The sequence below is a fragment of the Coptis chinensis genome, chromosome 3, assembly GCF_015680905.1.
Source record: "Coptis chinensis isolate HL-2020 chromosome 3, ASM1568090v1, whole genome shotgun sequence".
Lineage (NCBI taxonomy): Eukaryota > Viridiplantae > Streptophyta > Magnoliopsida > Ranunculales > Ranunculaceae > Coptis > Coptis chinensis.
Genome location: NC_141458.1, coordinates 26,050,911 through 26,067,162, shown reverse-complemented (window position 1 = coordinate 26,067,162; position 16,252 = coordinate 26,050,911). Strand labels below are relative to the sequence as shown.

The window sequence follows — 16,252 nt, the reverse complement described above, 5'->3', positions numbered from 1 at the left end:
GTCTTGAGCATTTTTTGAACAATTTGGGTCGCATCCTTTCTTACTGCACTCTGGCTGATCCTTTGCGATAATTCGTTAATCTGTTGATTAACTTCGTTAATGCCGTTCTCAGCGACGTTACCGACTGGTTGCTGTTGGTAAGCATCTACTTGTGCTTTATTTCGTCTGTTGTGGTCTCGATTACTTGAACAACCACTTTCACACAAGGAAATGCTCTCGTTTGTTAAACCCAGCTGGTTTGCGAGGTTTTGGACTTGAGCTTCGAGGCTTGCCATGCTTCGTGGGCTTGAGAATTGTTGGTTTTTGAGTTGTGTGAAAGTGGTTGCTCAAGTAATCGAGACCACAGACGACGCCAATGTAAAGGGGTGTTTAAGTTTTTCTTTAGATGCAATGAAGAGAGGAAAATGGGTTGAGGTTTTTTGGAGAGACCGAGTTCGCTGATGAGCGAGCTGCCTACGTATCTTCTTTTGGTTTTTAAGGGGAGAGAAGAAACAGGTCTCACATAGTTCAAGTAGATGGTATTTATAGGCCAAATGGAGTGTTGATCTTTGAGACACGTGTACCCTCTTGTACATATGTAGGGTGGAGATTGTGAATGTGTGTTGGGCTGGTTTTAGTATAAGTCGTGGGTTGATTGGGAGTTGGTGCGGTAGTCCCTATTTCCCAGTGGTGGGAAGTACAAGTAAGATTTTGGTAATGATTACACCTGGTGGTGACTTTATCTGAGGCGTTCTGTCTCCAGCCGTTTGTTCGTCCTGAGACATCCTTGAACGAGCTTAGGCATACCACCTACATGAAAGGAGCTGCTCACAGATCGGTCTTGGAGGTCGATGTCCTGAGTTCGATTATGCTTCGCGCGTGCGCAATATTCCTTAATGAGGATATTGCTCCCCTACACATGCCTATTTATTTACCCGTGTATTTATTAGTGGACAATGAAACGTGTTATATCTTATTAGCTAGAAAATTCTATTGTCGTTTGTGTATTTACACGTGTCGCACATATCTTTAGAACTCTCCACGCCTCCTGGTTGAAATAATAAAAAAAATGTTTAATTATGACTAGTGAGGTAATGTAGGAAACCGCCCTAGAGAGGAACTAAGGTATTTGCCTTGTGGGTTGGTTCTATTTCTTGAGTGTATGGGAATGTAGGTCTGAATTTCTTGAATGTACGGGAATGACCTGTTAGTTTTATGCCCATAAGAGGCTTGCTTTTATGAGCATTAAAAGCCCAGAGATGCCTGTGACTCACAAGTACGAGTTTACAAGAGGGATATATGATATTTATGCGAGACAAATAAGGCTAAGAACTACGAAGGCTTGATTCCAATCTTGAAAGATTTGGATATGTAGGCAGCTTTGAGCAAAAGTGCAGCCACCATATTACATATTATATATTAGTTTTAGTGATAACTATATGTGTACAATGTTAGTATTAAATTGTGTACGTGATAATGGTGGTTTAAAAATGTATTCATTGAATGTGTCGTGAATAATCTGTTGGTGTTATGATAGATATTCTTTAAATGTGGCGGGAATGACCCAATCAGGTATTCATTGAATGTGTCATAAATAACCTGTTAGTGTAATGATAAGTGATATTTCCTAATATGCGGGATGCACTATGTGGTATCAATTAGGCTTTAATGTCTTAAATGAGGTTTTGATTATGAATGGAAATTTGACTGGTTGAGATAAATCCTTTTATTGTGATGTCTAACTCTGTTTTTGCAGGAGGGTAGGATCTGTTAATCTTGTATGTATGGACGTAAATATCCTACCCTAAGATGTCGTGCTGGCTTAAAGGTAAAGTGTATCAAACTCATATTTAAATAAGTTATCATATGTGTATTTAATAAGTGGAATGTAAGTGGTATTTATATTGTGAGTTAATTTGGAAAATGGGTTATTAGGATTTCGTTTTATCCTGAGTTTTCAGATGATTGAATAGGGTGAATTTTTTTGGAAATTTGAAGTGTGACAAAGCTGCTCCTATGGCCACCCTCTTTTGGAGTTCTTTTGGGAAGTCGTTGTTTGGTCTTTCCCTTTTGGGAAGTAGGAATGGCATCTCCGGAAAGGTGGAGTCAAGTGTGGAAGCTTTTTTTCCAGCTGACCCTTTTTAATGAATAGATCCAATCGCAACTTCGAATATGGAATTAAAAGGGATCAAATATATTTTTCTTTTATTTCATTTTGTTACATGCGAACAATTCTAAAACTGGACGTGAGTTTGTTTTTTTTTGCCGAAATCATTGGAAAAATTGAAGTATCCACCTAAGAGAAAAAAGGGGACTCACGTGTTTCAATAGGAGCATTCTCAAGTGTTCAGTATTAATGGTATTTGATATGCTTCAAGGCATATCATCCAACTCAACTCACTTTTCAAAATTCCTTTTTTTTTTAGAACTCATCCATTCAACCGCCACTATTGTCTCACTTTACATGGGAAAACTATAGCGTTGGATACGAAGGCGTCCAACATTGCTTATTAACGGAACACCTATATATGGACCTAAATCACGAAGTGCGTGATCTATACGTATGTTGAGATTATTATACCAAAAAAATCATTTTGTTTTGCAATTTCAAACTTCACCAAAAAAGCTTAAGATTTTTCATTAACTTGCATGATTCCAATTTGTTTCAGAACGACAATTATGTGGTTTGAAGATCTCCATGATATCAAGATTATCCTCCCAAAAGTCATATCCAATTTGTTTATTTGACTAAGCGTTGGTAGAAAGACTCCTCCGTGTTACGAATATCTCTCCGTGTGATTCTCTTTCAAACACTGTCTATCTAGCTTGTATAGTTGTACGATGCCTTCTTCTATTGTCATAAAAATGATAATTTGTTTACAAACTCATTGTTTCGATTTCCTCCTATATATATCCACTTCATCAAAACGCCAAAAGTCACTTGTGTCGAGCATATCTTATGCCTAAAATAATTTCCTAATGAACTTTGAGGCCCACTTACTCTGAAGTGTTTATACATAAAAATTGAGGTACCTAACACCTTTTTTATCTTCATTGGTGGTGTAGAATATGATTATTGTAAGAAAGACAATCAGAGTGACTATTAGAATGATAATAGTGGTGGTGAGGGCAATTCTGATTTTTCTAAAGATATTGATTGCAAATGGACTAAGCTTCAATCAAAGATTTCTAATAGACTAGTTTTCGAATGAAAAATACAATTTTTAATTGTTATTAAATTGAAAAAAAATTATTATTATCTAAATTGTAGTTAAAACAAAAAATGTATAAATCGGGTTAAATATAATTGAAACCTATTAGTGCTACTTGGAATGATTAATTTGTTATCATTTCTCTTGTGAATTTGTTCTCAAATCGTAGAGCAGTTTCTTATTTATTTAAGCCTGAAATTTAATACTTGAACCTTAGAATGGAATCTATGAAAAATTACAATGTGATAACCAAAACTACCTGCCTTTCAAAAGAAACGGACGATTTTTCTCTTACTTTTGTTTAGTCTCTATCACATTTCGAACATTGTCTGGTATATAAAATTGAAAATTCTTGTTTTTTCCAATATTGTAATTGAAAGTTATAATTATTTGGGGATTTGAAGACAAACAAGTTCAAAACCATCAATTTTTTTGGCTACCTCAAACATGGTTAAGCAATATTGAAATCGTTGGAAGAGGAAGAAAATGAGGAGAGTGAATTGCAGACTGTGGTGACCCAAACAATTTTCCGGATGATTTTATCATTTTTTTTGGTTGGTTTCTTCCTTCATCAACTTGCTCACTTGATATCGTCATTGTTTCAATTATTGCTTCCCCAAATAAGCTTTCTAATCAACCAGATCTTCAGGTTTTTACTTCACTTTAAGAAATTTCATTAATTGGGTTTGTTGTTTTTATCATCTTGGAAAGTTTCTTTATGAATGAATGAAAGATTAATAATGTTGCGAAATGATATGTCTCTATAAACAGTATCTGCTTTCTCCCTGTTGACACATGCAATACTTTTCCAAATTAGCCAGACACTGTGACAATGTTGTGTTTTCGAGGCAAGCCTTATATATCTCCAAGTGCTTTAATGTTGTGTATCTGATGCGGAGAAGAAAGAGAAGGGTTCTATCCATTGTTTAAACTTTAATACTAATTGTTATTTGATTTGGGGCGTTTAATTTTGGTCAGCAAGTTACATGCATTCAGTGTCAAACTAGTTTTCTTCTTAGAATCCTACTAATTACTAAACTTGTATTTATAATTACATTTTATTCATTCATGAGAATCTTATTTTTATTCCTCAAACATTATTTCTAACAAGGCTATGCCAACATAACTCAAGTTATTTTGTAAACTGTTAATTTCTTTGCTTTAAAAATCTTGAACTTTGACTCTTGATGGCTTTGGTGGGTCTGTCGGTGGGTGTTTTTTCTTCCCCAAAAACTTATTTTCTCTTCTTATCAGGGATATTTGCATTGTACAAATGGAAAAATGGCTCAATTGCTTCAAGACAAAGCAACATTTTCTATCTTGGGATATTGTACATTGGAAAGTAATTTCCAGACACCACACCAAGGTTGGATTGGAAGATGGTCCCTCTAACGAGTGTGAATACATTAGTCGGGATTTACGAGAAGAAAGCCATGAACAATTGAGCTGTGGATGCCACAAACTTGATGGATTCTTAGAGGAACATAGGCGATTGGCTGTTAAGAGCGGTGACTGGATTCAATTGTCATATCAAATTCTTAGCTGTACTTGTAAGGTTGGACACCCAGGTTGCATCACATACACTGGGGTAGGAAGCTAGTGCCTAGTAGTGATGTCTATGTGTGTAAAATCAGGATGACCTATACTACTTTATTCTGGCTTCACTCATGTAACTAGTATTTGTTGTTATTTTTCCTAAAATCTTCTTTGTATATGTATCAATATCAGGTAATAATCTATGAGCCACCCACTGTTGGTTCACGCCATTGCTCACTGAAATCTTTGGGTTCTACTGAACAAGTGAGAGAACATTTCAAGAGCCCTATGTGGATCGATGCTCTTTACAAAAAGCAACCACTGTCTGACTTGGTAACATTTTATTATTTCAGTTGACGGTTTATGTTTTTTCATTTTTTGGGGTTAATTTTTCAAATTCCTGCTTTCATCCATGTATAGATTGTATACACACTGTCATCTTTGCAGTCAACAGTGCGACTTCTACTAAGATAGATTTTTGAGGCTTGTTTCGGCCCAAAAAACAAAAGCAACTCTCATCAGTTCTCACCCATTTTTGTGTAATCTCTCTCTCTCTCTCTCCCTCTCTCTCTCTGAATTGCGATATATCAAAGTTTCCATTTATCACTCTTCCCATGCCTGTTTATCTGCATGCTGATGGTCTTTTCTGTGACTACTCCGGTTGGTTTCTATCACAGGTCATTTCGCAGCCTTGTTTTTGGCTTCATTCTTTACTCTCATATACAGTATCCTTCAGTTGTTCCATAGACTTCTTTGCTATGGATCACAAGCTTCTCTTTGTGCTGTTTTAGAGAAAGTATTCACCCATACATGGGAGAACATTTATATCCGCAGTTGCCGGCTTCTTTATGGGCCCATATGTCTACAGGATAGTGGATTCAGGTAAGCTCAAAAAATTATTACTCCAGAATTATTTGATCAAGTTATTAGCTATATGATGATATCATATGCCCATATGGCCTGCTTGTGGCATGGCCAATGAGTACATGACATTTCATGACCAATCACAATAAAAAGTTGCACCTGTGGACTGGACTGTGCATGGAAAATGTCCGACTTTGTTCCTTGATGTAGTCATTTGACTATATAATTCTCTTAGATGTGTAAAGTTGGGGAATGAATGCTTACAATCAAGAAACCAGGTCGAGTCGTGACTCCTCTTCTTGTGCTGCATAAGTAGGGTAGGCGTATATTTTGCTTGTAGCATACCAATATCTACATGAAGACATTTCTTGACTCATCATGGTTGTAAGTTGTAACTAGCTTGTAACCATGGATTGTGTATGCGGAATGCCTTGGTGTGATCCCTGGTGAATCCCACTATGACATGACTTGCGAGTCGTGACTCCTCTTCATGTGCTCCACAAGCAGGCTTTTTAAAAATTCGAGTACTTGAACTTACGGTAATCCTCTTGTTTAGCCTTATTTTTTATTATTACCTTCTAGGTCTCAGTCAAATGTGGAATATGCACATAGAGCTGCGTTACATAGGCATACCATGTGGTCAAGTGTAGCAGTTGATATCCTTCTGGGAAATGCCGTTGGTTTCACATTATTGCTCCACATAGATACTGCATGCTCATGGGTTTTGGCCCTCCCACATGACATTACAAACAATTGGTTGCGGTCTGGTTGTGTGTGGCTGATGGGTGTCCCAGCAGGTTTCAAGCTAAACACGGAGCTAGCAGGAATTCTGGGGGTCATCTCACTTAATGCAATTTGGATTTGCTTGACTCTGTGGATCTGTGTGGCTTTTCTATTTCATTACAGGACTTGCCTCATCTGGTATTATCTCCGGGCTAACAATACCTGCTGCTCTAATTATAGATATGATTATGCTCGCAACTTCTCATGTATCAACAATTCATCTTTTGATCTCACTTGTATACTCACATCAGATGAAGTCTTTTCTCACCATTTGCTTTTCATCCCTTTAGTGAACAATCCGTCTTTGTCTCTGTGTAAGCCTCAACCCCTTCTGTGAGTTTTAACACTACCGCCCACAAACTCCATTACCAACTAAAGCTTCATCCCCGGTTTTTTATACATCTCCCCTTCAGTTCCTCTTTCCATCCAATATTTTTAGTATGGTTACTTGACTAAACCTTACTATGGAAGAAAGAAAACCAAATAACTCCTATTATGGATATGATGTGGAAAGATCTTTTATATGCCCTGAACAATGGACCATGGGAAGTCAAAAATCATGTGTTCTCAGTAAAGAGATGGTAGAATGGATAATATTAATTTTCATAGTCCCCTTCTGGGTCCAGATCTTTGGCCTACCTTTAGAAAGATTCAACTATGAAGATGTTAAATCTGCGAGTCGAGAGGTGGGTAGTTTTATGGAACTTGATAGAAATGGCATAACGGTACTGAACTCACCAGCTGCAAGAGTTCAAGTTATTCTAAATATCAGAGAACAACTGGTGAAGGAGACCATTCTAGAGTTTGATAACAAGATCAGAATCCCAGTAAAGTTTAAGTATGAAAGGCTTCCTTTCTTCTGCGTTATAATAGGACATGAGATGAAGAACTGTAGTGTGAAGGAGAAATACATTGCAAGGTTTGGGTATGTTCGGGAAACAAAGGAGATGAATCTGAATTTCACTCTTAGTCTGAAGGCGTTGATATACTACAATGGCAGAGCAAGACAGTTGGAGTCGATCAAGATTATAGGAGGTCCCAGTGATAGAGATGAGATAATAGAACTGAATGCAAACCGGAAATCGCTAGTTGAGTTGGAGGACCAACAACAAATCACAAGGAATCAGGTAGCGGCACAGGATAAGAAAGGCAAAGGCAACAGAGTCAACATCCACCAATGGGGCTTCTAGAAGGAAACCCAACAGAGTCAAGCTCGCCTAATCTACTCAATCAGAGAGTTCTAACAAAACCGAATGCTTTGGAGGGAAAGAAAAGATTTGCTGGATCAGTGTGAACACTCAAAGGTCATATTTTGCTAAGGAGATTACAAAGAGATCAGTTCCAAAAAGAAAACATGAGGGCTGCAAATGCTAGAGCAAAGACACAAACTGAAGTGAGAAGACACCATATAACAAAGCTTCGAGAAGTAAGGAGAAATCATCTAGTTCTGGAACAGTCTGAACGGAGAGCAAAAGAAATCAGAGAGAAGAGAGAAAGAGCTGGGGCTGAGAACATGAGTCCAGATAATGCAGTGATAGCTGATGTGGATGCAGTATCTCAACTCATTCCATTTTTAGGAGATGTCCATCTCCCCATGATTAAGTATAATGATACTGATCAGGATGTTTTGAATGTGGTTCCATTGGCTCAACAAACGCCAAGTCTTTTTTCTATAGAAGGGCAGATTGATGTGACAAATAGTGAACAGTTCCAGCAGGAAAGCAGAGAGGTAGTGAAGTCAGTCAGAAGAGTAACAACAGTAGAGTCATGGCAACAGATGGTGAGGAGTCTATCAGTTACCAGGTAGTGAATAGGGAAAGGGTGGCCTCCCAGAATAGGCCACCACAAATATAATGTTGCTGTGGAATTGCCGGGGAATGGGTACCTCCATGGTAGTTTTGACTCTAAAGGACCTGGTCTGAAGGGAGAATCTGGACCTCATCTTTTTGGTAGAAACTAAGGCGGATAACAATAAGGTAAAGACACTACAGAAGACTCTCTCCTATCCAAATTCATACGTGATCGAGGCTATGGGCAGAAGTGGTGGACTAGCTATATTCAATAAGGATAACATTTCTCTGGACATCATTGGATCATCTTAGAATGTGGTAACAGGTAAACTCACTAATTACATTACGAATTATGACTGGTATTACTCTTGTGTATGGACACCCTATTGCAAGTAGAAGAAGATTAATATGGGATCATTTTAGAACTGTTAAAGGCTGCTGTAATGGTCCCTGGCTTTTGTGGGGGGATTTCAATGCTATTCTAAGTACCGATGAAAAATTGGGAGGGGCTAAGGTTAATCTAAAAACTATGTCCGAGTTCCAGGAGCTGACTTGTGACCTTGAGCTCATTGATTTAGGTTTTACTGGTCCTAAATATACTTGGTGCAATAATAAAATAGGAAAGACTAATATCAAGGAAAGGCTTGACCATGCTTTAGCCAATGTAGATTGGTTTAATATTTTTCCACAAGCTTTCCTTCAACACATCCCAAATGCTGCATCTGATCATCTCATTTTATCCTTAAATCTCAAAAAAAAAAATCCTCCCAACAAAAAAGACCTTTCAAATTCCAAGAGATGTGGTTAAGAGATGCTTCTCTCGCTCTCCGTAATGTCATCTCCAATTCCTGGAACATGACTGTATCAGGCTCTCCTTCTTTTGTTCTCAATTCTAAACTCTCCAAAGCTTCAGAGAGACCTGGCTATATGGAATACTAACACTTTTGGTAATGTTTTTCTTCAAATGAGAAAGTGTGAGAGAAAACTTGCAGAGATGAATGATTTTCCTCCTACCCCAGAAAACACCCTTTCTATTAGTAGTTTGAGAGCTTCTCTTGAAGAATTGCTGCTGAGAGAAGAGGAGTATTGGAGGCAAAATTCTAGAAACACAAAGATTAAGAATGGAGATAGGAATACATAGTTTTTTCATACTTATGCATCTTTTAGAAGAAAGAATAACTCTATCAATAGATTGTTCTTGGAGAGAGGTGAATGGACTAATGACCCAAAAGAGATAGAGAATGAAATAACATCTTTCTATTCTGAACTCTTCACCTCTTCGCAACCTTCTGTCAATGAAGATATCCTTTCTTTGTTCCACCCATGTATAACTGAAGTTGATAACACCAATCTTATTGCCATACCTTCTCCATCAGAGATTCATAAGGTAGTGAAAAGATGAGTAGCCTAAAAGCTCCAGGGTCTGATGGCTTTCAACTCTTGTTCTATTAGAAATTCTGGAAGGTGGTAGGTAAGGAAGTCATAAGTGTGGTTCAAAATTTCTTCAGAGATGGGCAGTTTGGGTCTTCTCTCAACAAAACATTTATCTCTCTCATACCTAAACTTACCAATCCTTCTAAGATTTAACAGTTTCGACCTATTAGTCTTTGCAATGTAACTTATAAAGTCATATAAAAATTATTGCTAATAGGTTAAAACCTCTTCTTGTCAAGTTCATATCCCCCCATGAAGGAGCGTTTGCCCCAAACGGAGTTATTAGAGATAATGTAGGGGTTGTTCATGAGGCTATGCATAAACTGAACTCTATGAAGAAACATAAACAAGGGTGGTGTGCTATTAAGTTGGACATGGTCAAGGCCTACAATAGGGTGGAGTGGCCCTTTATAGCTCAAATTCTCCATAAACTTGGCTTCACAGCTAAATGGTGTCAGTTGATTGATTTCTGTATTTCCACAGTTCAGTATAATATTCTCTTCAATGGCATTCCTCCTCAAACCATCACACCGTACCATCCAGAGGCATTAGGCAAGGTGACCCACTGTCACCTACCTCTTCATCATTTTAGCTGAAGCTCTTTCCAGACTCTTCAATAAAGCTGAACTCTCTCACTCCATTTCTAGTCTTAAAATAGCTAGAAGAGCTCCAGGCATTACTCATATGATGTATGCAGATGACTTAATAGTGTTCAGTAAAGCCACCCTCCAAGAAGTTTTAAAGGTCAAAGACACCCTCCAACTCCAAGTGTACTATGAGGCCTCTGGACAAGCTATAAAACTAGAGAAATCCTACCATATCTTTTAGCCCCAATGTTCACCAAAACCATCAAAAGTTCCTGAAAGACCATCTCATGATTAAAGATATGAATCTCAAGGATTTCTATCTTGGTTCTCCCCTGAAATTCTCTAAGTCAAAAAATCAGGATTTCCTCTTTTCTCATTGACAAAGTGTCTGCTGCCATTGAAGGATGGCAAACCAGTCTTTTATCTCAAGCAGGAAGGACAACTCTTATAAAGACTGTTGCCCAAGCCATCCCCATTTATTCTCTTTCCTCCTTTGCTATACCTTCTGGCACCACCTCTAAACTGGATAAACTCTGTAGAGACTTCTGGTGGAGGGGTAGTAGAACAAGTAAGAGTGTGCATTTATGCAAATGGGAATCTAAATGCCAGAAAATAAGTGAAGGTGGACTTGGGTTGAGACTTTTCAAACATATAAACTTGGCTTTGCTGTCCAAGTTATATTGGAAGATCATTAATGGGGAAGAATCAATATGGAGGAGTATAATGCTTGGCCAAGTATGGCAAACATCTCAAACCTTTTTCTGAGTCTTCTCTCCCAAGCAATGCCTCCTATATGATGAGAAACATTAACAAAGCTAAGGAGATCATTACTAAAGGTTCAGCATACATCATTAGAGATGGCAGAAGTGTTGATTTCTGGAATGATTGTTGGGTTCCTATGATGAATAGATATGTGGCACCAGGAGAGATGGCAGAGAACAGAATAGAAGGCATTTATAAGGTACAAGATGCCATGCTGGACTTCGGGATATGGAATGATGATGTTTTAAACCAACTACAACCCCCTCTTAAATCAGCCATCCAATCTACTCTCCCTAGAATCACTACACAGGATAATTTGGTATGGTTAAGTGATAGAAAAGGTCTGTTTTCTACTAAGTAAGCTTATCACCTCTCAGTTGAACTTAGTAGAAACAAGAAGGATATGTCGGGTCAATCCTCAAGCTATAGCAATCAGAGAAATCTCTCACATGTCTGGAAACTACCCATTCTTGCTAGAGTCCAACTTTTCACTTGAAAGATTCTCAAAAACATTATACCCACCAATGAAAATCTCATTAAACACCACCTGAATATAGAACCCATGTGCTGTCTTTGTGGCAACACTTTAGAGGACTCTAATCACATCTTTTTCCTTTGTGAATGGACTAGAGGAATATGGTTTACTTCCCCACTTAATCTTAGAGTGGATGCTAATGATTTTGACCCTGGAGATTGGTTTGAATCGTGCCTGAAACTTGAGAAGTCTGACACAGTAGATGAACCTTCTAAGCTGACTTTGTTTATTGCAATTCTGGATGCCATCTGGCAAGCCAGAAACAATCTTCTCTTCAGTAGCATCAGACCCTCACCTGAATCAGTTCTGCAACATGCCTCCACTATAAACGGATATTGGTTTAAGGCCTATGAGGACTCTAATCCACAGGAGGAACCGCCTGACCTGACACGAGAGTGTTCCTAAGGAGTCTGCATGGCTTCTGCCTCCACCTGGATGGTTCAAATTGAACTTTGATGCAGCTTTTAAACTTTGTAATTCTATTGCTCATATTGCTGTAATAGCCAGGGAGTCTAGTGGAGCTCCAACTGGAGGATGTGCAAAACTAGTAAAAGCTTGTAAAAAGAGAGCAAGAGTACAAAGCGAAGAGAAGTTGACTGCAAATTTAGTAACTGCTTCTGTCTTATCCCTATACAGTACCATGATGCGCATGATTTCAACAATCTTGTCCCAATTTAGAAATTGCCTTTCTTCTTTTGACTCATTGACAAGCGTCTCAGCCAAATTCGTGATTGATATGGCTTTGATATTACACGATTTGGCACAACCTAGTACCAACTATGGCTCGAGGGATCTGGTTTTTGGACTCAGCTTGCCTCCACCTATGACTTGGCTTTTACTTGAGCCTGGTTCTTGTCAGCTTTCAAACATTACCTGACTCAACCTTGACTTGGTATTGTCAGCATTGTGGGATTGTACAGCGACTTGACTTGGAATTGTCTGCATAAAACTGAATCAGTGTCCATTCCTATTATGTTGCCAACTCATTAGATTTACAAAATTCAATACCCTTTTGTTGTTTATTTTTGCCTCTGATAGTAATCAGGTACAAGTATTAGCTATCTTCCCAGTGTTGTTTTTCTCATCCACAGAAATTTCTTCAACATGATTTCCTTTGTGAAAAACTTTCTCAAGAGGCTCCAATATTTATCATCACTGAAGGTAGTGAACCACCATTCTTTACACGTTTCTTTTCATGAGACTCTGCAAAATCGGCTGTAAGTAAATGTACTTTATGTGAAGTCGCACAAGTTACCATTTCTTGTGGTTTTACTCTTCTCCTTTTTTTAATCGGTTTCTGTATTTATTTTTATCTTATTTTATTTTATCTTTAGATGCATGGAAACTCTTTTCAGAGGAAGCTTGCTATAGTGAAGAACAGAGTCACTCCAACATTAGATGTAAGAACCTTTGTTCCTTTTATGATAAGACACACAAAAGGTCCATATTGTGATATGAAGTAGCCTGTAACAATTGGTTTCTGATATTTTGCCAATTCAGCTTATTACTCTCTCTCTCTCTCCCTTCTTTTTGTTTTCGAAGGTTCCATTTTCAATAACTATTAGGCTGTATGCATTGGTTTATTTTGGTTTCGTTTCATATTTCCTTTCTCGAATTCCTTCGTATAGAATCTAATTTCTGATGAGATGTCGAATGCATGTCAGAAACCCAAGAGGAGAACTCCAGTATCATATGGAGGAAGGTCTAGTGTGCCAAACACATCACAACGATCCCGGAGCATGTCTTTTAGTCCTGACCGAGTTCGTGTGAGGGGCAGGTCCCCTGCCTTCAATGCCTTAGCTGCTACTTTTGAGAGTCCAAATAGCAGAAATCGTTCAACTCCTCCTCCTGTTGTTAGAAAGCTCTATCCAAAGTCTGTTACACCTGATTCAGCAAAATTAGCTTCAAGATCGACAACTATATCAGCCCTAATGGCTGGTTTTGAGCAACCGACTCCAGAAAACAATGTACCCAGACCACTTAAAGGTACATAATTTTCCCCCCCAAAAGACGAGGGAATGAATATCCCTATTCTTATGCTTGTAATTTTTTTTTTTTTTTTTTTTTTTATGTTTTATTTATTAGTATAATTTTTTTATTGGTGAAGGGAGACCGGAATCTCCTAAGCCCAAACCTGAGTCAAATTCAAAGGAGAATTCCAATTCAATGAGCAGTAGAATAGAAGCCCTTACAATACAGGAAGATGTGGAGGGTGAGGCCGAAGATGAGGAAGGACTTCCAACATATCCTTATGAACGCCTTAAAACAACCTCAACTGATCCTGTTACAGAAATTGAGGTGACAAAACGGGAGGTAAAAATAGAAAGCAATGTTGTTGCTGTATTTTACTACTTATATTAATCGGTCTAAGATTTATGTGGTGCATGCAGATATATCTTTCTTCAGGAGAGTTCCGAGAGAAACTCGGGATGACAAAAGATGCATTTTATAAGGTGCCCAAATGGAAGCAGAATTAGATGAAAATGGCTCTCCAACTGTTCTGAGTCTCCCTGAATGCTTATCTATCTTCAGCTACTGCAGTAATCTTGCTGATGGAAGAAGGCATGGTTCCAACTTGTATGAAACTTCTATCCCTAATTCAACGTCTCCATTTCATCTCAGCGGAATTTATAAGCATTCAGTTCAGTTATCTTTCTTTTTTATGGTCTTATTTTTCTCTTTTCTGCAGGGGAGCTGAATTTCTCAATACGACAGGGGACAGCATCAGTGCCTTTTTAGCTGCTTCTGCTCCCAAGAAGCTTGTTTTCATTATTTATGGACAGTACCAGGTTTTCCCATTTTTCCTTTGTTTGGGTTTGCATTTTTTTTAGCGGCTTGGTATTCTTTACAGTCACGGATTGGTTGTGAGCTTGAAAGCTTATTTTTTTTATAGTTCTATTTATCCATTGTTTGTAGTGGAAAGAATTAGAGGTCTTATTGGCTCAAACAAACTTAGATTGCATTGTGTAGTTGAGGGAGAGGTGTGTACAGCAGAGTGTAGAAAAACAATTTGCTTTGTCTGTTTGGTAATAAAGATTTCTTTTTTCTTTTTTCTTTTTCAATTTTTTTAATATCAGAGCTTTGTTTCAGGTGGTTTGAGTCGATAATTCATGCGAGTGTCACAAGACTACCATTACTGTAATTATTCTCTCCCCTTTCAAAGTATAGAATCCCACACGTGAGAGCCAAATACCCAACAACATTGCATTGCTATTCTCTGCCTAATTTACTCCAAGAACGGGAAAAGAAATGGAACAGGAAAAAGTTTACTGAAAGCCAATTTAATCAAAGACAAAACTGGAAATGTTCTGTTGTGGTTTTACTTACTAATTTAATATTTGTTTTGCCACAAGCCACAAAAGGCAACATACAGAGCTCTCTCTCTCTCTCACCCATTTGGTAGCCATAGATGAAAGATCATTCTCTATTCTAAGGTGGTACAATTTGCACCTGCCTTGACAAACATTAGAAATATTATTGATCCACTTCTGGTGTGACAAATTAAGAATAAAATCATGGCCAATTTCAAAAAAGTCAATACAGAGTAAAATCTGGAAACAGACACACATAAGAATCAAGTCAATCAACTATTCTTAATTCCAAATATAACTGAGAACTACAATTAGAATTAACAACAAAAAATATTTCACTGGTCAAGTACATAAAAATTTGCAGTTTAAAATACAAGAAATAATCACATAGAGTGGCAATGCATCCTAATTAGAACAGATGTTGAACAGGAAGATCACTAAGAAGTGCTGCGATCTGCTCGCTATCCTCATCCAAGAACTCCGACGACGAAAACGGACCACAATTTTCACTAACCTCAATCGCGTCATAAGTATCAACGTTATTTGATTCACAATAAGGATCATCCTCATTGGAAGTTGTCGCAACAATGAGATCATCCACATCAAAGAAAACGTCCTCGGCGCCAACAAACTCTGCCAAGTCTTCCTCTGTGTTTGAACCTGATGAGCCTTCAGCAATGTTGAGAATATACTCAAATTCTTCCAACGATGGCCATACGAAATCTTCTCTCTCGGACTCATTAGCAACAAAATTACTTGGCTGATCAAGAACCATGGTTGACGAAGTCGACGCCCCATCAAGTTTTTCCAACCGAGTCAAAACATCATGTTTTAGATTTTTTAACCTCATCTCAACCCTACGCAACTCATCCAACGAATTAATTTTGGACGTATCAATATTTTGCCACCATCCTTGCACGTCAAGTTTTTCAACAACATTAACATTGTAGTATCTATCGATTATTGCGTCAAGTGAAGAAGAATTAGAGAAGGAATAGAGTTTTTTGCCAGAAGGTGAGAAGACCACAATACCAATGTCGGCATTGCAAAGAGAGCATAGTTGCTGTGCTTTGCTGAAAAGCCCCTTGCGTCTCTTTGAGAATGTCACTTGCAGCTTGTTTTTACTATCTATCTTCTCAATCTCTATTTTCCTCTTACCCATTATCTCTCTCTCTAGAATTGAACAGCAAGAACTGAAGAAGAAGTAGTAGTGAACAAGAAAACTGAGAAGAAAACAGAGTGTTTGTTTTATAGGTTTTGGTTTAGTAGTACTTCAAGTGGTTGTTTCCTAAAGCGGCGATTGTGTTTAGCTTAGGACAGCTGTAAGGCACAGTACTTGAAAACCATGGTCACGTATTTAGAAACTTCTGCCTACTGCGGGCTAAAAGAAAAAAGCCCACATACAAGCCCATAACCTCCTACTTGAAAAGCCCAGCACTCTGTAGTTACAAACTTACAA

The 16,252-nt window shown here is 38.0% G+C and overlaps 1 protein-coding gene across 7 annotated transcripts; it reads left to right on the top strand.

Annotated features, from left to right (window-relative positions):
• The first annotated feature begins 3,283 nt into the window (after window positions 1-3,283).
• Window positions 3,284-14,536, top strand: LOC147508880 (villin-5-like). Of its 7 annotated transcripts, none has more exons than XR_015218275.1 (12): window positions 3,286-3,840; window positions 4,446-4,779; window positions 4,920-5,060; window positions 5,148-5,266; window positions 5,405-5,609; window positions 6,174-8,489; window positions 12,574-12,699; window positions 12,817-12,882; window positions 13,147-13,468; window positions 13,590-13,795; window positions 13,873-14,059; window positions 14,172-14,536. XR_015218275.1 is itself a non-coding variant. In XM_086601234.1 (11 exons), the coding sequence occupies exons 7-10, from the start codon at window positions 12,817-12,819 to the stop codon at window positions 13,957-13,959; spliced, it is 681 nt and encodes a 226-aa protein (XP_086457360.1). In that variant the 5' UTR covers window positions 3,328-3,840; window positions 4,446-5,060; window positions 5,148-5,266; window positions 5,405-5,609; window positions 6,174-8,489; window positions 12,574-12,699; the 3' UTR covers window positions 13,960-14,044; window positions 14,172-14,536. The 7 variants fall into 7 exon arrangements, 2 of the variants coding, with proteins under 2 accessions (XP_086457360.1, XP_086457359.1); XR_015218276.1 differs by having other exon boundaries at window positions 4,446-4,811; XR_015218279.1 differs by having other exon boundaries at window positions 3,287-3,840; window positions 4,446-4,699.
• The last annotated feature ends 1,716 nt before the right edge of the window (window positions 14,537-16,252 follow it).